General features: G+C 48.1%; 1 protein-coding gene and 1 long non-coding RNA gene across 2 annotated transcripts; one reads left to right on the forward strand and one right to left on the reverse strand.

The window, feature by feature from the left end:
* The first annotated feature begins 2,617 nt into the window (after positions 1-2,617).
* LOC119707083 (cytochrome P450 2W1-like) lies at positions 2,618-11,150 on the forward strand. The gene is made up of 9 exons (XM_038151613.1): positions 2,618-3,240; positions 5,030-5,192; positions 7,021-7,170; positions 7,262-7,419; positions 7,838-8,011; positions 9,008-9,149; positions 9,545-9,729; positions 10,213-10,354; positions 10,960-11,150. Exons 1-9 carry the CDS (start codon positions 3,043-3,045, stop codon positions 11,148-11,150), a joined length of 1,503 nt encoding a protein of 500 aa, XP_038007541.1. The 5' UTR covers positions 2,618-3,042.
* A 3,453-nt stretch (positions 11,151-14,603) lies between these two features.
* Positions 14,604-22,273, reverse strand: LOC119707085. The gene is made up of 3 exons (XR_005258678.1): positions 22,143-22,273; positions 18,404-18,531; positions 14,604-15,241 (listed from the first exon to the last, which is right to left on the reverse strand). It is a non-coding gene; the product is annotated as an uncharacterized LOC119707085 (long non-coding RNA).
* Between the last annotated feature and the right edge of the window lie 1,053 nt (positions 22,274-23,326).

A 23,326-nucleotide genomic window follows, 5' to 3' on the forward strand; every position in this document is an offset into this window, starting at 1 on the left:
ACCCTTCACAGAGAGAAAGGATCCTTCAGAGGATGAATCAGCAGCCATAAGGTTGTCATTTCTCACTCTCTGCACTGACTGCAGGGTGAACCATCATCCACAGACTCCTAATTCCAAACTTCAGTCTCAGTTACCAGGGGTGTTGTGATGCATAGGGACAGTATTGTCCATTTGACTGAAAATGGGGCATAAAACTAAAGTTACTGTTGTTTAAAGCTGAGCTGTGCTGCAAATGGAAGGCAAGAAAGGAGAAAGAATACGAAGGGGTGACAAAGTACAGCAGCCTCTGGCCGAGACACTGGCTCTCCTCACTAGCTTTAGTTCACACGACTAAAGGCAGCACTCTCACAGTGATCCTGCAGCTTCTATTGTGCTGGTGTTGCACTTGGTATGGGGCTGTACCACAGGCCCAGCTCCAGCTCCTGGGCTCAGCTCAGGGAGTGCTCTGTGACAAGGAAGCCTCTGCTGCTGCGCTTGCGTGCGTTGGTTTTGCTGTTGCTCTATTTGCAGTCTAACTGCTGCAAGCCTGACCTTATCACCTACTTAATCATTAAATATTTTGTTCTGTTGCTGTTGATCTATCTGGTGTGAGAGTATGCAGTTGATTTCAGGTCAAACTGATAAAGCTGGGCTGCACCACCTTCAATACCCCTTCACGAGAGAGGTGAGCACAGGGATCCGTGGGCAGCCTGCAGCCAGGACATGTTCAGGAGCACAAAGAGTGACAATACTGACAGCCACAAACACCTCAAAGGAAATAGCTGGATTTCTAACTCCAGAAAATCCCAACTGCTCTGTGAGGCAGGACGTGGCTCTGCAAGGCTCTCTGATGTGGCCCCTTTCAGTGGTTCCTTGCTTACAAGGAACCCCTCACAGTAAAAGCCAGCAGGAATTATCCAAGCCTGCAGTCTGGGATGCACTGCTGGTCAAGAATGGGACTGGCAGGGGAGGTGCAGAGATTTTGGGGCATTTAAGTGAAAGAATGCAGGGCTGGTGTTTTAGTGTCCCAGGCTGGCTGGCTGGCAGTGGTCTGGTTGCCTTTAGGTAGCCAATACCCAACGTTCCACATCCTCACCAGTACCACCAGTCACAAGCGGTGGCAGAACACCACACAGGCACAAGGGATGGAGGACAACCGGGCCACGAGCACCTTGAGGGGCCTGGCTGCCCCAGGAATGCACCCAGAGCAGTGTCAGTGCCTGGCAGGTGTTTTGTGCTTGGCTCTGTGTGCTCAGGCAGGGCAGCACGTAGCAGCGCAGAGTGAAACACAAAACACCAGACACATCAGTGAGACAGGAATTTCTTGTCATCGAAAGACTTTTACTTACCTTTGTCATTTTAATGCATTGCACTCAGAGCCTGGCTCGCAAAAAAACCACAATACACTCCCCCCTGGTTTTTCAGAGATAATTTAAATCTCTTTCTGAAAGGCCTTTTTATGAGTTCAGAGGCTCCCAGGGCAAGGTGAAATACCAGGAGAGCAGCAGCAACACGTAACTTTTGCCCTGCAGGGTGCTGCTGGTCCAAGAAAACCCTGCAGGAACATTTTGCCCAGGCACAGAGCATATGCCACTGCAAGTTGTCATCGCAGTGCCCACGTCCTGCATCCTGTGCCAGCCATGTTCCTTCCTGCCTGTCTTTACAGCCCCTCTGCCTCTTAGCTCATGGAGCAGGCAGGGCTGAGTCATCCTAGGCATGCTCTGGGGGAAACCGTTGCCTCCAGCCCATTTCTTGGAAACTAATAAAAAAATAAATCTCAGAAATGTTGCGACACACTTGCTGCTCCTGCTTCTGGGTGGCTGCTGTGCCGCAACATCTCACCACACAGGCAGCTCCGATGAGTGCCCAGCAGCCGTTCATTCTGCCCCCCTGCTGACCATGCCCCTCTCTGCATCAGATCCACCTCCTTCCTGCCTCCTTTGCATTTACAAGGCTAAGGACCCATATTTGCTGAATAATGGCCTTTATATGATCCAACCTTTGGACAAATGTACCTTTGGCCCTGTGTTTCCTCATCATGTAAGACAGCTCTTTCTTCCCCGAATGATTGTATTCCTTTGGCTGGTTATGCCAAACTTCCTCCTGAAAACCACTATTCAACCAGGTAACCTCAATTATTTTTTACAAGGCTTATGCCTCGATAAGGGATGCAAGCTCCAAGTGTTTAATATCTTTGACAAAAAATCATTCCATTCTCCTGTCTTGTTCCCCTTCTGCAGCCTGCCAAGTCAGCTGGCTTCATTAACTTCATTAACTTCTTCCCTCTACCCCTTAGAAGCTGCTCTCACAAAATGAAGTCCTCCCAGAAGTTTCAAATCTAATTTTGTCTTTCCATTGCACTCATGAATCCACTCATGATCACTTGATCCAAGCTAATTTTCTGTGGCTAGCTATTACATGTCTTCTACCTCAGACACGAAGTCTGAAATCACATCCCTCCCGGGCAGTTCAGAGCTGACTTTATGAAGAAGTTTATGGGCAACAACCCCCCAGGGATAGTTGGGCTTTACCATTATTAACAACCTTTGATCTCCACTTGACATCAAGAAAGCCAAAGTCTCCTGTAAAAATACTGATTTTTCTCTAGTAACATGAAGATCTCAAATCCTACCTAAGCCTGAATCTGGAGGTTCTAATAGGATTCCAAGAGCCTTTCAATTTCCCTGTGTCAGCAGAGTGCTTGGAGGGTCATAGTACTGCTAATGAAGGACCTTGAGGTCTCAGGGAGGAGGAGGTTACAGAGGAATGCCAAGCACCTTTTCCCATGTATATGTTCTTGCACACACATGCATGGGTTTGTAATTTGAAACTCTCTTTACTTCTGGACAGGCTTTGCAAACTGCTTAGACCACATTCTCTGAGGTGTTTAAAGAGGGTGGAGTATGCAGTATTTATTTAGGTACTCTACAAACCTTAATAAGAATTGAGTGCTTGTAGCAATTGCAGAGAGCAAACAGAGAGCCAGCTGGCAGAAACTGAACAGTGCCACTGCATTTTTATTGCTTCTAATCCCAAAAACCAGATTATTACTAAAAAAAAAAAATGTCTTTTTTAATTTCATTTCTCTCTGATCCTGCATTAGTTTGTCTGCTGTGTGCAGCACTATTATTAGCTGTAGCCTATTTTTCAACTGGCTATAAAAATTCAGCTTTTAAATTACCTCCTGGTCCAACTCCTCTTCCGATCATTGGTAACCTGCACTTGGTGGATCTTAGAAGGCAAGATAAATCACTAATGAAGGTAGGACAAAAAAACCCTAACCTAGATCCTCATAGATTTTAAAGTTGCCTGGGATGTATCAGTGAGAACTTTTTGTCTTTTTTAATTCAAACTAAATTGTAAAGGTGTGAAAATTGCTGTATGATATCTTTCTGGGTTTCTTCTAGTCAATGTCTGTGTTGATGCAATGTAATTTAGGAGCAATCAACCATTAAAAAAAGACCTCTGGGTAATATGGGATTTCTTCATGTAATTGTGGTGATGTACATGAAGTCTGTAATGCTTATGGGATTTGAAATATTAATTTGACAGCCCGGACACCCAGAAATCTTTTAAAGCATTAGGATATAACTAACATAAATTAAATTGCTTCCCTCCCCTATGGCCCGGAGATCTGGCAAGAGGAATTCCACAATGCAGTGACCCCAAAACTGCCGCAGAGAGGGCCAGATCCAGACTCTGCACTGCAAAATCCCTTCCCCTCTTGAAGAATGGGATATGCATTAAAGTCTAGATGGCAATGCAAGGGAGAGATGGGAAAGCTGTGCTGAGGAACAGAGTGAATAACCTGTGAGCTCTTCTAATAACCTGTAATTAAGAAAACTTACCCCACAGTGTGCAGGACGAGGCTGCTCCTGGGGCTGCCGGGCATTCCCGCCTGGCTTTAGGGGATGGTTCCTTCGGGGATGGATTCCTCAGGGCTGGCTCCCTTGGAGATGATTCTCTTAGGGCTGGCTCCCTTGGGGCTGGCTCCCTCGGGGCTGGCTCCCTTGGGGATGGCTCCCTCGGGGCTGGCTCCCTTGGGGATGGCTCCCTCGGGGCTGGCTCCCTTGGGGCTGGCTCCCTTGGGGCTGGCTCCCTCGGGGCTGGCTCCCTTGGAGATGGTTCTCTCAGGGCTGGCTCCCTTGGGGATGGTTCCCTCGGGGCTGACCCACGCTGGGGTCATGGAGAGAGTGAGCAAACAGGCAGGGGAGTTCACAGCCAGGTGTCCACGGCTCCTGAGACACCCGTGCTCAGCAAACACGGGCTGTGCTGCCATGGGGCGAGGCCCCAGCACCTGGAGCTGTTATGGGCAATGTCAGGGTTGGGGTCAGTTTACCCAGCAGGGCTGGGCAGACACTGCTGCAGCCTCTGAACAGTGCTTTGGAATTACCTCCGCGTGCTTTTGTCCCTTGCTAGGCTGTGCTGGGTATTGCCTATGTTTGCCTTGGCTTTGGGATTTCTCCAGAGGGGTTATCCCTCCATCTCACCCCACGGAGAGCAAAAAATGGTGTTTGCACAAAGCAACTGGCACCGACTGGGGTTTGTTGGGTGGGCAATGAAGGGTGCCCCCTTTGTCCTGTGAAAAGAGACACTGCTCCTCTCATAGCAGGATGCAGGAGTGCTTTAGTACATCAGGAGCATCAGACAGCTTTCCTCTGTGACAGCATCATTATTTGCACTGAACTATCTTCTCTTTTTTGGTCTTTCTCCAGTTTGCCAACTTTAGCTGCCATTTGAGGTCCAGCCTTTAGATGGGTTTTTTTTTTGTTTCCATTTATTTTCTCCTTAACAGCCAAGCTAGATTAGTGATGCACTCATGGGGGTGGGGGCTCCTTCATGGCAAGAAGCCTGAATTCCATACAGGTGCCAGCGAGGCATCTGTACAAAATGCCTCGTGTTTGACCACAATGAGCTCTGGCTCACAGGTGCCCTTCTGCAGGTAGTGGCTCTGCAGCCAGGATGAAAAATGTCCTTTCAGACAGCACGAGGCTGCTGTTCCATGCACTCCCCCTCCCTTCCTGACCATCACACTCGCCTCTTTTTTCAGCTTGCAGAAAAATACGGCCCCATCTTCACCCTGCACTTTGGCTTCCAGAAAGTTGTGGTCCTGACCGGGTACGAAGTTGTGCGAGAGGCGCTTGTGAACTACACAGAGGAGTTTGTAGACAGACCATCCATCCCAATATTTGACCAAATTCAGAACAGAAATGGTACTAGAGCAATGAGTGAGGGGGTGGGAGGGACAATGCTCTCACTTAGATGATGATGATGATGATGAGGCATGCCCAACTGTGCATCCCTGGAGCCCAGCTTTCAAACATCCCCTTGGGACCTTCTGAAGCCAAGTGACAGCAAACATTTGGCTTTCCTTGCACACAGTGGCTCCTGGCTTTCCATAATTTCTGCTGCTGCACTTGCAGCCCATCCATATCCAAAGAGTTGAGGGGTGGGAGGAGTGGGATTTTTGAAGGCACTGTAGTAACTCTGGGGTTAATCTCTGGGCAATGTTGGTGTGAGCAGCTCACTGTCACTACTGGTTTATGAACCCTCCTCACATTTCCAGGAGACTTTGGACTACCTGGCCTGGCTGCTGGGAGCTGTCGGGTTTTTCCCTTTCTCCCACTGCCTTTGTCCTGTCAGTTCCCACACCTTTGCCTCCCCGCAGAAGTTCTCAGGCTGACCAGCCTGACACAGCTTCAGAAGCAAGAGGCTGAGGCTGGAAATTCACCCCCACAAACAATCCCATAGTTTTTCCACCCCTGACTATTTCAGAGGACTTTTTGCTTTGTCCATCCTCTGCTTCATGTGAGGCTTTAGCTGGGAGAACCATAAGGCAGCTTTATATGTTGGTCACAGGCTGAAGTTGGGATTAGAATTAGAAATTAAATTACCCAGCCATAATATCAATAGATTAATTTATCACTACATAAATAAAAGGAATTGATGAGGAGAAAGGTATTTTTTAGAGCTAATTTACTTGTAAAAGATCCCTGTGGGAGAACATCAGTATTGCATCATAAGTCCTTTCACATTTGCCTTCTTAGCCCAAGTCTGAGGCATTTAGAGGTGACCCAAAGATGGAAGCTCTCAGGAGCTGTTAAGCAACAGTGGCCACAAATTTTCTCATGAAACATTTTTTTCTTCAGAAAATGCCAATTTGTTGACTGTGAAGATGCTCTCAGAAAAAGAATGATCCAGATGAAATTGCACAAATTAAAGAAAAATTTTAAATTGAAGTTGAGAAATTTGCTCTGACATTTTTAGAGCAAAAAGGTTTGCTATCCAAATTAAAATTACACTACTTTAGAACAGAAAAGCAAACATATTTAAAAGCCTCACAGCCACGACGAAGATGTGAAATGCTGGCATCCAGCTTTTCAACTGACCACAATCTGAGAGAGTTTTTGGATTATTGACCCATCTTTTTCTTTACAGCACTCTGACAGGATGAAATACCCATCCCTGCTTGGAGGTGCTTGAGATCATCGTGGCATGAGCTCAGAAACCTCCACAAAAATGTCAGTATTTTCACCACTACTGAAAATACAGCACTGCTGGGAATGTCCATAAAACACTTTAGGGTTGAGGAAACGGAATTATCCCATCCCACACAGGTGAATACCCTTATGACTAGAATAGGATGAAGCTTCAGACACACAAGGTGCTTGAGACCCTAGAGTTGCAACCAGCAGGGTCAAAAATGTCCTGTGGCTAACTCAAACCAATGTCTCCCCCCAGCTCTACAGCCAACCCACTCTGGTCTGAAAGCCACACCTGCCCATCTGCCACTCAGGAGAGGACTGGGGTAACTGGGCTGGGAGGGAGCTTGCTTTTCCCAAGCTACAGCTCAGTGAGGATGGAGCTGAGAGGACACAGGGATGAGGCACACAGAAAGGGGAGACCTTTAATCCCTAAATCCGTGTGAAAACAGGCAGCAGAAACACCTGGGGAGCTCCCTGCTCACCCAGTGCTCTGTTTGGTTTGGTGTGGGGAGCTCCTCCATGCCTGAGCCCAGCACATTTCTCACGGGCTGCCCAGGTCTGTTCTTCTCCATCGGGGAGCTGTGGAGGACAACGCGCAGATTCACCGTGTCCAGCATGCGCAACCTCGGCATGGGCAAACAGATGATAGAAGGCAGAATCTTTGAGGAGCTCCACTTCCTCATCGAGATGATCAAATCCTTCAAAGGTGAGCTGGGGACCATCCTGGGGCTGTCCAGCCTCGTGTGTGTCACAGCTGCCCCACGTCTCACAGCTCTCCCACCCTGCTCCCGCTGCAGGGGAACCTTTCAGCCTGCCCTCCTTCAACTGCGCTCCCATCAACGTCACCTTCGTCATGCTCTTTGGGGACAGGTTTGACTACAAGGACCCAACATTTCTCACTCTCTTAAGACTCATAGATGAAATTATGATTCTTCTGGGATCCCCAGATTTAAACGTAAGTAAACTGTCCCACAGATAAACATTTTTTTTTACGTGAGCCACACCAACCATAGGGTTTACTTCAGCAGTTTTCAGATGTTCAGAACCAGTCATTACACCTAAAACATGATAGTTCTCCACATGCCACTTGGGTCACCAAAATCTGCTGCCAGATTCCCCTTACCTACTTTCCTTTTGACCCATCCTGCACATCTGTGTGGAGCTAAAATGAGATCTGAACTATGGTTACTTTAGCTTATGAAAATCTGCCTGGAAAGTCCCTGGGATGCTGAGATATTGCTACTAAAGGCAAAACTCAACTGATTCATTGGCCCTTAGGAAAAAGCTGTTTCAGCATGTGCCAAGGGCATTCTGTGTGATTCTGTGTGGTGTTTCTGCAGGCCTAATGCTTTTCTTTTTATATTTCTCATTAGTATTTCAATTTCTACCCGTTCCTTGGATTTCTTTTCAAAACCCACAAGATTATGCTCAAGAAAATCGAAGATGTGCGTGCCATTTTAAGGCAATACATGAAGGCCAGCAGGGAGGATATCAATGAGAACAGTGTGAGGAGCTACATCGATGCCCTGATATTCAAGCAACAAGAGGTATTGGACTGCTTAGCTCTGTTGGCTGTTTGCAATGTCTCCTTTGGATTTTCTAGCTAAAAGAGTTGCTGAGTCTTGATTTCAGTCATGTCGTGTAAATGTATTGAAATCCATGCTGTTACTTCAGTAGTACTTAAATCAGATGCCAGACTCTTCCGAGTGGTACATTTTTCTATCAAAATTAAGACACAAAAGCTGCTCTCAGTCCACTCCTGAAATTGTAGCACGAATAATGTGAGATCAACCACTCGTTCCTAGTAGAAAATGCATGAATTCACATGAAAGCTGACTCTGCCTTTCTTTTTATGAAAACAAATCAATTAATCATTGATACTGTTGCTCCATCAAGATGAATGATCCCCTTAAAGTACTTGAATGATAAATCATCAGTACAAGTCCTAACCCTGCCCTGCATCTTGTTTAGCAGAGGCTCGGCAGTTTCACACATCAGTTGGTTTCATTCAACACAAAATATTTGGGCCCTGAGCTTTTTCTTCTTCCCAGCTGGATCCAGGCTGACCTTAGGCACCAAGTATTCTACTCAGCAATGTGGAGGAGGAGTTATCACAGTTCTAAAGCCCAGGCAGAAATGGCCTGAAAGGTGATTTTGAGCTTTGTTGGGAATTCAAAGCTGACCTTGGGCAAGAGTCCCTCAGAGACAGGGTTAGCTGAATCTGCTCCTGTTCAGGGCAGAGACCAGGCTCTTTCCAAACCTGCAAGGCTGAGTCTGTGAGCAGCAGCTGGCTCTGGGTTTCAGCCTGCTTCCAGAGAAGATGGATATTGAACCAAAACTCCCCTCCAAACCTTCCATCTGTGGTGCTCCATTTCTGGTGGAAGCTGTGCATTCAAGATCAGGTCTACAGGTCTATTTTATCACCCAGTTCACAAACACAAGACCACAGCCAGCTGTGCCATAGGTTATGCAGCATTTCCTGTGCTTGCTGAATACTCAGACTGATGGTTTAATGAGTTTTCTTACCTCTTGTGTTTTTCAAGGAGAAGAACAAGAAAGACAGCCTCTTCCATGATGACAACTTAATGGCATCCATACTTGACCTGGTCATGGCTGGGACAGAGACCATTGCCACCACACTCCAGTGGTCCATCCTGCTCATGATGAAATACCCAGAGATTCAAAGTGAGCAGCTTTTACCTACTCCATCCATGGCAAGGCTGAAATGGGGAAGGAAGAGGCCTGGCCTCAGATCCACAGCAGCTCTTTTGCCTGAGGCCTGAATCCTAGCTCTCCTCTGTTATGAACTCCTAATGTAACTAGGTGCTGATCAAAATCTCAATAAAATAGCCCTTTTGACATGCTAGGGCAGAGGATGAGTGGAGATCAGAGTGTGATGCTGCAGTAACAACCCACCCACATGCCTGAATTAAACACAGAGCAGGGAAACCCACACTGCTGCTTTAAAAATCCTCTCTCTCTTCAAACTCTGGAAAAATGGTTTTTTTCCCCCTAAACCAAATCCAAGGAAGGAGTTGGCTTCCTTGCTGGGACACATCCCTTTTGTTTGTTCCTTCCAGAAAAGGTCCAGGAGGAGATTGGGAGAACAGTCAAAGCTGGGAGCTGGGCCACGTACGAGGACAGGAGGAACATGCCCTACACCAACGCGGTGCTGCACGAGGTGCAGAGGTTCATCACCCTCCTGCCACACGTGCCCCGCTGCACTGCTGTTGACACCCACTTCAGGGGCTACTTCCTTCCCAAGGTAGGTATCTGCTGCCTCCCCAGGAACACAAAACCCTCCCCAGATTCACCAGAGCCACTGGAGAATGGTTTCTTAGAGGGAATTACACAACAGAGTCCAAAACCATCCCCTGGAGGGTTTCTATACTGAGCTCAGAGTTGTCATAGGACTCAATCCAGTCCCCCTCAAGCTCAGGACTTCCTCACTCCATGAGCAGTCCTGGTTTACCTCCTTGCTGCCATCTGCACAGTGAAGTGTCTGCCAGGGAATTGCAGGATCTTATCTTCCACTTGAGGTTTTCACAGCACCATGTGGGGTTTGGCTTCAATCCTTGGCACTAGTGGGAAAATCTCACTCATGTCTCTCTGCTGGATGATGGGATAAAACCCTCATGGTCTCCCCCTACCCCAGGTGGAGCAAATCTGGGACACCAAAGTCTGTGTGAGAAAATGAACCAAAACAGCACTTTGCCATCTTTTGTGCCTTTGTGTACTTTTCTTCCAGGGTATAATTGTAATCCCATCCCTTACCTCAGTGCTGCTGGATAAGACACAATGGGAGACACCACATCAGTTCAACCCCAACCACTTTCTTGATGCTGAAGGGAATTTTGTAAAGAAAGGAGCTTTCCTGCCTTTCTCCACAGGTAACTAAAGGGCTGACCTGCACGGAGCTGGGGCTGTGGCAGGGCCACTTCATTACAATACACACTAATGAGTCTTCATGGCTAAACACTGCTCTCAACTCAGTCAATAAGCAACCAGACAATTAAATGGAATCAATTGTTCTGCATGTGGGCAAATGGCTGCTCTCGGAGCACAGCTCTCCCACTGCTAAATATAGCACAAAGAAGGGCAGTAAAAAGAAGCACACTTTTATCTAAAAGCAGTATATGAGGATGAATTCCACAGGAAAAGTGAGTTTCAAACTCTTCCTCTTTGGAAGGAGGTGGCATTCTTCTATCAGGCTGCTTCTCAAAAGAAAGGGTTAAAGATGCTGAGAGGGTTGGAAGAGCTAAGGAGAGGAGAGGGCGCACCATGAACGTGCAATAACCCTGCAAGATGGCTGTAGCCTGTGACAAAAGAGACCAGGCAGGAACCTTCGGCAACACAGGCCCCTCTACTCCAAAATGCTGTAGTGCATTCAAGGTTTCCCTCCTGCTCCCATTGCAACATCTCAGATGCTGCCGTGTCCATGGCAAACATTCCAGTTGGATTCTCCCATGAGGTAACACTCTGCTTTCACCCACAGGGCGACGAAACTGCATCGGGGAAAGCCTGGCCAAGATGGAGCTGTTTGTCTTCTTTGTAGGGCTGCTCCAAACATTCACTTTCCGACCCCAGCCGGGAGTTTCAGAGGCTGACTTGGACCTCACCGTCCCCCAAACGACTTTCACACTGAGGCCTCAGCCTCAGGCGACCTGTGCTGTCCTGAGGGAATAACCACGGCCTTGTCCCAGAGCTTGGGGCTCCACGACCCCAACTTTGCTCAAATTCACCATCCCCCCACCCTGCCACACCACCACATCCCCTTCCCACTGCCTCCATACACCCCCTGCACTGCTCCATCCCCCCAAGGGCTGCTCTTTGCTCCTGTGCCCTGGGGGAGATGCAAACACAAGCCATGGTGCTCACCATCATCTTCAACACCCCACTTCTCAAGACGTGCATGGAGCTGGTGAAGGGACCAAGCTGCTGCTCTGGTGAAGGGGATGCAGCCCATGAGCAGCAGGGGGACACCCAGGCTCCCGAGGTTCACCATGTCACAGAAATCTGCCTGGAATCCTGAGGAAGAACAACCCACTGCTTGCTGGAAGCCGCAGAGAGACACCGTGGGCCACAGGCTTGAGCCATCCATAGACATCTCCTGAGCTTTTGCACAGCTCACAGCAAAATCCTACTAGGATTCCACACACCAGGCAGCCAGGCCAAACACCAAGAGTGAAAAAAGTGATGGGTCCATGTGATTTGAGGACTAAGTATTTTCTGCCTTGGAACAGTGTCTGGAAGATGGCCCAGAGGCTGCAAACCTGTTCAGAGAAACAAGTGCTGCAACCAAGCTCAACACTGCTCCCCAGTCAGAACAAAACAGGAGCTGCATTCCTAAGTTTGCAATTTAAATCATGACGCCACATGAGATTTGCACCAGCATCCGGTCATAAAGGGCTAATGACACAAAAATAAACTACACCCACTGCTGGTTTTACACATCTCTGTCCTTCCTGACCTTGTTAAACAGCAGCAAAGAGCCTTCCCTCTCTTCAGATACCCTGGTTAATGTTAAGAGCCTACACCAGCAGTCATTCTGTGTTTGGGATGGTGTGGCCTTTGGAACCAGCCATGCAATTCCCCTGCAAATGCAGTCTAATTTCACAGTGCTTGTTTTGCACACGCACATGCACAGAGAATGGGGATCAGGGATTAAAGGAGAGCTGGTTTTGGCTGGCTTCCTTTCCTCAGTAGCTCAGCCTGGCTGTTGTCTCTATCTCACTCTTACATGCCATCATATTCCACAACCTTATTCCAGCTGAGGCAATTTCCCATCCATTTATCTGCCTGTGACTTCCCCCTCCTCCACATGCATTTTCTTATCATGTGCTTTATCATATTGTTTGTTTCCCCTTCATGGGAACCCAATAAAGTTTTAATCCCATGTCCTCATTACATTTCCTATGCCTGGCACCCAACTTAGCAGCACACAGAAATGCAAACACCATGAAAGGTTGGTCCTGAGCCCAGAGTGACAACAGATAAAATGTGAGAAGTTCTGCATATGCTCATCCTAGTAAACACCAGCTCAACAGCAGACCCTCCATACCTGCAGGGTGGTTTCAGCAGGGCAAATTCCTCAGCTGTGGGCTGTGAGTCAGCCCTGGGGACAGCCTCAGTTCTCCACTTCTGTGCCTCTTGCTCTCAGAGGCTGAATTAAAGGTTGCCACCACAGCCTCCCTGCTGCTGGTGCTGACCCTCTGCTTGGTGCTTTGGATGGGAAGGCAGGGAGAGACAGGTAAAGCAGCTGGGGAGCAAACCACGTATCAGCTCTGTGCAGGAAGTCCTGGTCTTGCTGAAATAAAACAATACTTCTGCCTTTGGCTTCAGAAAGGCCAGGACTGTTCCTGTTTTAACCCCTCCAAAATAACATGAACTCAAAAGATAGATAAAGCAGCAGGGTAGTGCTCTAGGAAACAACACTGAGCTGGGCTCAACTCTGCACAAATTCGCTGGTGGAACCTCAGACCTGCCCCCCTGCCATGGGCTCTGGGGTTCTTTGTTTGAAGCAGAGAGATGGATCCCTTCCTCCACAGCACAGCAGCTTCCAGAGCTGCAAACATCCAAGGAAAACAGGTTCCTTGGATTCCTTTGAAAAATGCATCCTACTTGTGCCTGTGTCAGCAGATGGATAGGAGTGATCCCTCCCCAGCACACTGAATTACACAGCTGAATATATCTCCACAAAATAAAGTGCCTGTCTCCTGTTTATTTGCTCAGCCAAGTGATGGCAGAACATTGATTATGACTCAGCTATCTATTTATCTAGCAGAAAACACTGTCTCTCAGCAGTGCAAATACCATTTCCACATTCCTCAGTGGCCCTGAGGGTCTTCCCTGTAGCTGCAAAACATGTTTGTGCCTTGCAACTCTCACCTGGATTGAAGGCAAACACCTTGGGGCAGGACAGGTGCCTCGATGTTTAGAGTCAGAGCTGAACAACACCAGCTCACTTTGTGGCTCACAGCACTGGCAGCTGTCCCGTGGCCCAGCCTGCCATCCCCAGTGCAGTGTGATGCTGGCACCAGGGGCTCCTGCCCTGAGAGGGGCAAGGATCAGGGGCAGGGATTGCAGCAACTCCACCTGCATCCCTCTGCACTGGCCAGAGCAACGAGCATCGCACACAATCCAATTTCTACTTTATTTTTGCCACGAGATGGCACCACGATCCCTCTGAGCCACAGCCAGCCCAGCCCTGTGGTCCTTACTGGGCTAGAACGCCCTGCCAGCACAAATCCGGGCTGGGGAAGGAGGCAGGACTAAGTCTGTAGGTTTTATGCCCCCCTCAGTCCCACTGCACTCACCTGCTGCAAGGCTGGCTGCAAAGACACTCATTTCCCATTAACCTGGAAGAATCAGGTGTGTGCAGGGAATGGCTGGGGTTAAATTCGTCTGGCATCTTTCATTTTCCCTGTTTTAGCCAGCAGCACAGGGGTGAGCAGGGGGATCCCTGCCCTTCCCCACAGCACTGCCATGCTCTGCTGCAGCATGTGTGGATGTTGCAAGCTTCTGGCCTGCCCACTCAGCATTCCTCCCTTTGGGCTGTGTCTGGCAGCCAAATTCTTCCTCTGAAGAGCCAATTCCTGGGCTTGCACCTGCCAGTAAGACCCTTCATTAGTGCAGATACCCAGTTCACTGGAATTCCTGACTAATCTGGGATCTGGCCCTAACCCAGGAGGGTGGGGGAAACCCAGAGGTGCAATAGAGTGTTCCAAAACCACATGGATACAGCACATAAGGACACGGCTTAGTGGTGAGCTTGGTGGTGGTGCTGGGTTGATGGGTGCTTCATTATCTTGAAGGTCTTTTCCAACCTAAACAATCCTGTGATTAAGCTGCAGCAGTTGTTGGCTGCTTCCCAGTGATGGAGCAGCGGACAGACGTGGGCCAGGCTCCCTTGGTGCCCAGCTGCTCTCCACTTGCCCCCAGCAAGGCAGAGGCAGCACTGCTCTGAGGGCAGGAGCAGCAGGAGGGAAGGGAACAAGGAGCAGACCCCAGGTTATGAGCTGAGCTGTGGGAAAAGGGAAGTGTGCCTAACCCTGAGGTCATGCTGGCACTGGACTGGACTCGGAGGAGGTGAGGGATTAGGGAACTGGCTCTTCCCCTCCAAAAGCCCTGTGCTTGAGGCTTGCTCACTCCTGGTGCTTTTTGCCCTATGGATCACTGGTGAGCTGCACGCCTTCATCTGGAGGGCAGCAAGTGCCCTGGGGGTGAAGCAGCCTTTAAAGGGGTGTCAGCTGAGGTGCACCAGGAACCTGTGGCAGGAGAGGGATGGATCTCCACACCTCATGGATCACTGCGTTGGGAAATGCCATCTCAAAGGCAGGGAAGCAGCCAGGGCCAAGAACTCAGTCTCTGTGTCACCCTTTTCTGCAGGGCAAAGGAAAGGCACAGTGGTAAAACACCTGTGAATCCCAGCTCCTGCTGAATGTGGTTGGAATACCCCATGACAGGAGGTCTGCAGCCCCTGGGGTAGAGGACAACCTCTCAGATGCTTTGGTCTGGAATGGCAGCATTCAGTGCTTGGATGGAGGTGGACAGCACCCAGATTTTGGATGCTCTAGCACACATGAGAGCCTATGAAGTTTCAGAGGTGAGCATCACTTACAAAGTCACTGCAGGATACTCCAGCACACTGTGCAAGCAAAGCAAAGCCTTACTTTGCATCTGGGGGTCCTTCAGCAGCAGCAGCAGGAGGCCCCATTGCAATGTGGATGCTGTTTGAGTGCCAGCCACGAGCAGGGTGAACACAGGAGCATCATGATCTGCATAAAGAAAACATGTATTGCTTTTATTAGGGATATATGAAGAAAAAAGCACTTCTAGCGTAAAAAGACAGAACTAGGACAGGAAACCCAGGCTCCAGAGACATTACAGTGGGATGCAGGCGAGTGACAAGTGACAAGTTGCATCATATTGACATTTCAGTACAGAATTCCTTCAGTTTTCAGAAGAAATATTTGCACACTTGAGATTTTGCCGCCCCAAAATGAACTGATTGCACAAATTCATCAATTTTTCAACACCACATGGCATTTATCTGCTCTAGGCAGTGGTTGTATGACCAGCTCAGGACTTCCAACCACTACTCATGGATCCTGAGAAGGCAGAAATTTGATGAGAGGTGCAGAATACCTAAGTGGAGGAGCTGGAATTTGTCTGTGTGTGTGTGCTAGGCCCTTCTAGGAGCCACAGGAGAGCCATGAAGACTCAGAACACCCCTGACCCATCAGCTCCTCTGTCCTGCTTCCTGCTGCTGGTGGGAAACACTTTCCTCAGTGCCACTGCCTGGCCCAAGAACGCGGATGCAAACACTTGGAGGAAAAGGGCAAACACAGGCTGCTCCAGACTCCCACACAAGTGTTCCTGTTGTGAAATCCACCACGTGGGAGCTGGTGAGGGGTTTGCACAAATGCCATAGGAATTTCCCATCTCTGTAACTCTGCTGCCTCTTCCCATGCCCATAGGGAGGGACGTGCCTGCCTGGGGAGAGCTGGAAAAGTGACATTGCCTCTCTCTCACTCTCCAGCAAGGAATGGACTGTAGCTGACAGCTGATGACAAAATTTGTCTTGCTTTTCCTTCAGTATGAAGTATTGAATGAACTAAAATAGGAGGATGATTACCCAAAATTTAAATATTTCCATCTGAACAGTCACAGAGCGTGTTCCTCAGACAATAATCTCATCAGCATCTCTGAATAAAGCACTAGGAATCATCATATGGTTAAAATACCTCTTGTTTGAATACCAAAGCACCAGTGTAGCCCATCAGGTTGTTCTCATTAATACTCCCTTTCCTTTCCTTGAGGCATTTCTTTATGATCACACCCACCTCTTCTACATTTTTCAGTATCATCTTGGCAGGTTTGAGGAAAAAAATCCAAGAAATGGGTAGAAATTAAACAACTAAAAAGAAAACAGGAAAAAAAAATCACAAAAAACCAAATTCACCCATTACGTTGTAACACTCAAGTGTCTTAATGGAGGCATCATTTACGTGAGCAACCAGATGATGTGCTTGGAGTCTCTTTTTTGGTAACTAAAAAATTTTAATGTATCAAAGAGCCTCCTCTTAGTTAAAATCCTCTACAGAAACAAATGGGGCCTATCAGACTTGTCTAGATAGAGCCTATAAACATGAATTTAAAAAATACAATTACGAGAAAGTAACAGTAAACTCATGAAACAGTGAAATTACATTTTTAAAGAGGTAATAAAGCAAAAAGATAAAGCGTTTCACAAAGGAAACTCCAAATGTTTAGTAAGCCAAAACACTTCTGTTTTGAATTTAGATCATTGATTTTATCTTTCACATGAATTATAAATCAATTACACTCAGCATTGTTAAATTTCACAGCACAATAAGCAGCTGCATTTTATGTGCAGGGAAGTTACTTACACCATTTCTCAATGTTATAGATAAACTGGCTGCAGAATAAGATTCACAAAGCTCTTGCTCTTGCTAACTGGCTAGAATTTTTGCTGATTTCTACTAAACTTGAACCTAGAAACCCTCAAACACACTTGCAATTGTCCCTAAGACAAGAGGTTAACTCTGGATGTTCACACAGCATCCAGCAGAAAATAACTGGAATGAGCTTTTCTTTCTACAAACAAAGTCAGTTTTTCAGTAGTTTTATCACTTGTCTGTTTTTAAAGAAAGGAACTCGGGATGTGAAAAGACCTGATTCCTGCTCTCTTCCACCTCAGTCCTAGCTTGGACTGAAAATCCTAGGAAATAGAGCATGCTGGTACTTTGTGGTTTAATCTGGCAAAAAATACTGACAAAGGCAAAAAACCAAACAAATTCCCCCCAGAAATCCCACATACGCAGAATCTTTCTGGGCAGGAGGCATTATTTCAGGCAGTTGTGTGTGCTCACACCAAAGCTCTGGGTTTGGCTTGTTTATAGCTCTGTCCCTGCAGCCTGACACAGCGAGAAGCTCAGTGCATGGGATTTGTCTCAGGCTGACTTGTTTTTCCTTAGAAAAATGACCCAGCTGTTTCAGAGACAGCAGATGACACTGCTCCATCCCTGTTGTGAACAGGACAAAGGGTTTCACTGAACAACTTGTGCTTTAGAGGATAAACTGCAGGGGGACAGGGAGGCACCTCTGCTGACAGCTGGGGAACTCCCTCCCCCAGCTGGCTGAACCTGCCGCCAAAAAAATGCTCAGTCAGGAGGGCATGGAGGTGTTTGGGTAGAGAGCAGAAACCTCCCTTCCCAGGAAGGCTGAGCACAGCCAGGATCTTCACCCAGTCACTGGGAAGGAGCACAGGGGACCCCTCCTCACACTGGGCCTTCCTCTTAACAGCAAGATGAACCCCCTCACACACATGATGTATGCATTATATACATATTAGGTCACCAAATCTTTCTCACTCAGCCTTGGATGATTCCCTTCATTGTTTTCTAACGTCTGGTCTTGGGCAATGTGTTCGTTTTTAACATGAGATTCAGAAACATGACAAAAATCTGTTTACAGAACTAATTGTCTGAGGTACAAACAGCCCGTGCTACTGCACTCCTGCCAGTTCTGCAGCCTTTATCATGAGTCATCGTGATCCAGGCTCTGTCTGAGCTCCCAGTAACTGCACAGGGGATTGCATCAGGACCTCAGCCTTTGCGTTGTCAAAAAGAATTTTCTTCCATCTACACTGCAAACAAAACCCCATAAAAAACAACCAAAAAACTCCCCACCTTAAAATGTGATCCAAGAGTCACTAAAAGCAAAACAACTGACAAGAGAAACAAAAAGACACCCAGACATATTTCTCTTAAGAAAAGAAGGCCCCCAAGCCCTACAAGAGTAGCCCTGACAGTAAGAACAGAGCTCAAGGTTCAGCTCAAGACTCTCACAAAGCCTTGAAATTAGAACAACACATCTGACAAGCAGCACAGCCAGCACACCCTTATCTGTCCAACCTGTGCCATGTCCCTGCTGGATGTGACAGAACGTGGAGCCAGCTGCTCTGTGTGCCCTTCCTGCCAGCCAGCATCACCTCTGGAAACCCCAAAAGGACGGTGAACATCAGGCTGTGCCTCTCTGCAACCTAGAGGAGAGAAAAATCAGAGCGTGGAGGTCACCAGGGGGAGTGACAAGTCCTGCTGGGTGGGTGAAGAGTGGCCTTGTGGCAGGACCTGGCAGCGGAACGACACAGCACTTCAGGAAAATTGCCTTGCTCTCACAATGTCCCCTAAATAGGAAAAAAGCATTTGATTTCTGTTTTATTTGAGTCCTTGCAGATCCCAAGGATCTGAAGTTGCTCTGCTCCATGCTGTGCTCTGAGATGGTATCAGCCTTTGGGGTGCTTTGGGATTGTTCCCAGGGGCTGGAGGGTCACACCTGCACTGACACAGCTCTCCATTTAAAGCTGTTCTCTCGCCCCATCTCAGGAGGGACCTGGGCTGACTGGAAAGGACGTGACCCCAGCTTGCTTCAGCCCTCTGCACCACCCAGGAACACCCCAAACCCACGTGTGTCACAAACAACAGCATCTGTGGTGAGAGCAGGAGCCTGGGAGTCTGGATATGCACATCCACATCCCTGCCTGGACAAGGACTTGCCTGTGTGGCTTTGAGGAGACAGGGCTGTGGCCCGAGTGGGCCCCAGGGCGTGTGTCAGGCTGGTGTGAATGAGCCCTTGTGCCTGGAGCCCCACTCTGGGGCTGGCTCAGCTCCTACCCTTCCCCATCAGCATTTCTGGGAGGTCCATGCAGAGAAGAGGTAGAGCAAGGCACACTGCTGCAATGGCATTGTCACACAATGTGGGAATTACCAAAAGCAAGGGGCAGAGAGATGTCACTCATACACTGAAAATGTGTTTATGATTCCCTAAGAGAATGGGGAAGGAAGCAGTGAGACCACCTCTGCCAGCCCTCAGGAGGACAGGTTACTCATTACCTGCTGGGTGAAGCAAATGGAAGAGGCAAAGGTGGGCAAAGATAACAGCTTCTTAGATGGCCTACAAAAGCATTGTCACCTCAGAGACACAGGTTAAAAATTAAAATGAAAATTAATGTTTATCTAGGAGTAAATGATCTCTCAAAAGAAATCAAAACTTCCCCTGTCAGGGCAGGGTCATATCACAAGTCACAAGAGAAATCACAGAAAGGGAAGCCCAGAAGAAAAGAGAGCTCTGGGACTTAACCCCCCCCCCAGGGCTGCAGCTGGGAAAGAAAGTTCTTCCTTGGGCTGTGTAGAATTATTTGGAAGTTGAGCTCCTCCAAATCAGACACTCTTGAACAAAGAGGATCAGAGAGCAGAAACTGAGGTCTCCCTCCCTGCGCCTTGGAGCCAGCCAAGAGCAGGTGGGGCTGGGGGCATGGACAGACTGGCAGTTCTTCCACAGGAACCCCAAAATCAGGAGCAGGCAGAGCCTCCCAGCTGCACAGCCCCATGTGCTGCACCCCGAACCTCAGCCAGCCCGGCCAAGAGGACAAAGCAGGTCCAGCTGGGGGTTGACAGGTTACATCCTGCAAAGTGGCCTTTCCCTCCCCACTGCTGTCCTTGCACAGGCTCTAAGCAAGCCCAGAGGTGCTGGGGCTGTGTCCTGGGACTCTGCTGGGAGCTGGGGGCTGCTGGACAGGTCACCGGGAAGGAGCCGCAGCTCCGGCGTGGGTGGCCTCAGCAGCACTCTCTGCTCATGGCCACAGCTTGCAGGCGGCCACAGGAAAAAACTGAGCCCTCCTTCATTTATTTTTCTTGCAAGCTGTGTTTTAGATGTTCCCCTGAAGGGCCCTTTGAAGCAGCACAAGCTGCCCTGGACCCTTCTCCTCAGCTAATTAACACGTGCCGACAGCCGGGACCGCCTGGCGCAGCTGAGCCGGGACAGCCCTGACCAAGCTCTGGCCCAAATCCACCCCCCAAACCTACCCTCCAACTCCTCTGAGCCTTCCACAGCCAAAATGCTGCTGACCCTGAACCCAGCAGGCTCCTTTAAGCCATTAATCCGTGTGCAAGCTTTGCCTTCCAGGCTGGAGCTGCTTATCGTGAACTCAGGTCTCAGAACGGAGCTTGGGGGAAGCAGCTCCTACTGGGTCTGGGAGGTTTTGGGTTTTCTGTCCAGAGCTGCAGGTCAGGCACTTGTCAAAGGAAAGTTAAAGTGTTTAAATAGTGTTAAGTATGATACCAGCTTCTAGAGCTCTGTGTAGATTGTCTTTAAAAAGCCCCATCCTCTTTCTCACTGCATGGATCTGTGACACATTTCAGCAGCAGCACTGACTGCACCCTTCACCTGAATGGGAAGTGCACTCCAGCTAAAAAAGTGCCATTATCCCTGGCTTAGAGAAGAAAAATCCAAATGGAAAAGAGAAAAGATTGGTTCAAAGGCCACATGAGACAGTGACAGAAATATCATCAGAACCAGTCACCACTAACAGGTGCACCAAAAGGGGTGACACAGTAAATGTGCCCCCAGCAGATAATAAAATAATAAAATCTATCAAAATTCAGGTACTTTATCACCCATGAAGCACTCAAAACATGATTTGCAGTTGCAAAATCTAGCCTGTGATTTTATACCTGTGGTCTCAGCAGTGGCAATACTGAGAAATGAGCTCATCTCTCAGTAAGAGCTGCTTTAAACAAACCCTGACTGCCCTGGAAGCGTTTCAGGGATTTCCAAATTGTGAGGTTCAGAAATGCTAATGGATCATGCACACCACCACCAGCCAAAGGGGCACAGTGCTCTTTTGGAGGTTACAGATTAATATTTAATCCAATCACTAATTTTAAGTTAAAATGTATCAGTATTATCTGCCCTGGTTAACAGCACGGACAGGCATCAGCCTGCAGTGAGTGAACGAGGCACTTGCCCGTTTTGAAGCAGGAGCACAGCACCAGGCAGCTGCATTTCCCTCTGGACTGATTCTTCAGGAACCAGACACAAAACCCTCAGAGGTTTGCTCCATAAACCATTAGCCAGTAAAAGTCTAATGAGGTCAGAGACATATGGCCTGAACCAGTGAAAAATTCAGCATGGGTGACTGCAGCGTTATTAACCTCACCAAATGCGGATGTATTTCAGAAGCTGCTGGGCTGAACATTGAAAACTGCATCATGTTCAGTCTTCAGCAGTGAGACTTTGCTCTCCTAAGCCAGCAGAAATGACAGAAGACAACAGTTTTGCTAATGAAAACTGCTTTTTTCTTGCTATGATTTCAACAGTGAGCATGAAGATGAAGCACAAGATCTTTTCTAAAGAGGCTTTTCCCAGGCACTAAAGTATTCAAGGTTGAGCCCACTGGTACAGGTGAGCTGAACCCTTACCCCAGGCCTGTGAGCCTTGAGGAGACACTCCCACCTCCCCACCATGTCCCCACTCTCTGGGCAGATGAGCAACCCTTGTTCCCACAACTCCTCAGATCCAGGCTCTTTCTAACTCCAGAGAGAGGGGATGTCCTCAGCCTGCCATCTTGATTTCTGTTTCATCTCATCTCACTTGTTTTGGGCTTCTGTAGAGTGGAAAGGGATTCAGAGGGTCCTGAGCTCTGGGATGAGATGCCTCAAGGAAGATGCATCAACTCCAGCAAGGCAAACTCCCATCCCTTTGACTTCAGCTGAGTTTTCCCAATGTTTATTTTAAGCTTGCCAGTAACAACAGCAAGAATACAGAACTTTATGCAGTGGGATCAGAGCCCTAACAGGCTCCAACAACACTCACTTTCCCTTTCAGGTGTCCCAGTGAGGATGTGTTCACATTCCTTCTGGATTTCCAGTTTCTCTGGACACAGCAGGGAGCCCCACGCTGCTGTCACGGTGGGATCTGAATGAGTCCAGCCACATCTCAAACCCTGCTCACACAAAGACATGCACATGAGCGAGACAGGCAGAATTTAGCCCTACTTTGCATGTTCTGTCCCTGTAATAAGCTCTGGGAAGTATCTTTAAAAGGAGACTGCTTTCTAATTGCTTCTTTAAAAAGCCTTTAACGTGGACGCTTTGGCATGACTCAGGGGTGCATTTCTAAATCCAGTTTCTCTCATGAAGTTTACTCTGGCTGTTTGGTTGGGTTGCATCCATATGCTATTTTTATTCTTTTTTGATCATCAAGCCTGTTTACAGCACGGAGGAACAATATGGGAACAGAAATAAAGCTGGGCCAAGCCCAAAGGAATGAGCCCAGTAATGGCACTGCCAGCATCTCTGTCATGAAGAACAGGAGGCCCTGCAGCTGTGCAGTGAGACCCAATTCACTCTTCCCTTCTGGTTGTGCATTTCAAACCTCAGTTGTGTTTGATTTACCCATCATCTGCAAACTTAATAGCAAGCAGTTAAAATGCCTGCATGTCCTTCTGCTGCCAGCTTTGGATCTGTGGTGCATCACAAGAGAGAATATTTTCTAGAACACAAAGGCTGAGGGACTGGCTGTCACAACAGTATCACTTTTGGCTTCCTTAAATACAGTAATCAAAGTATTTTGAACAGTAGCCTACAGCGACTGAATACTTTTCTGCCTCAAAATAGACACAAGTCTCCTCCCACCTTCTGCCATGAGCTCTTTGGTCACTCTGAGGTTTTGGTGGTCCAGTCCAGTTCCCTTTGCAGCATCCAGTGAGCTCAGCCCAGACAGCTCCTGGTTCTTTGATCCAAATGCTACAGGTTATTCTGTGAGACAGAGTCAAAAGGACACAAAATGTTCACAGGAAAGGTTTGAAAAAGGAAAGATTGTCTATGTTTGCATTTACATTTTTAATATAGTGTTGTCTAGAGGCCAGATTTGGGGAATGGAAACCAGGAGCCTGGTTTCTATTTTCAGCACAGCCACTGATTGCTCTGTGTTCCTGGCAAATCTTTTAATCTCTTTTCCTCTGTTTCACCCATCTGTAATAAAGGGATGATCAGACC

This window comes from Motacilla alba, chromosome 14 (genome assembly GCF_015832195.1).
Source record: "Motacilla alba alba isolate MOTALB_02 chromosome 14, Motacilla_alba_V1.0_pri, whole genome shotgun sequence".
In the NCBI taxonomy this organism is placed as follows: Eukaryota; Metazoa; Chordata; class Aves; order Passeriformes; family Motacillidae; genus Motacilla; species Motacilla alba.

Excerpts from the sequence above, each read along its gene's own strand:
- LOC119707083 (XM_038151613.1), top strand. The coding sequence starts at position 3,043 with ATGTCTTTTTTAATTTCATTTCTCTCTGATCCTGCATTAGTTTGTCTG. Across the intron at positions 7,420-7,837 it reads TGGGATCCCCAGATTTAAAC|TATTTCAATTTCTACCCGTT; the intron begins GTAAGTAAACTG and ends ATTTCTCATTAG. Across the intron at positions 10,355-10,959 it reads TTTCCTGCCTTTCTCCACAG|GGCGACGAAACTGCATCGGG; the intron begins GTAACTAAAGGG and ends TTTCACCCACAG.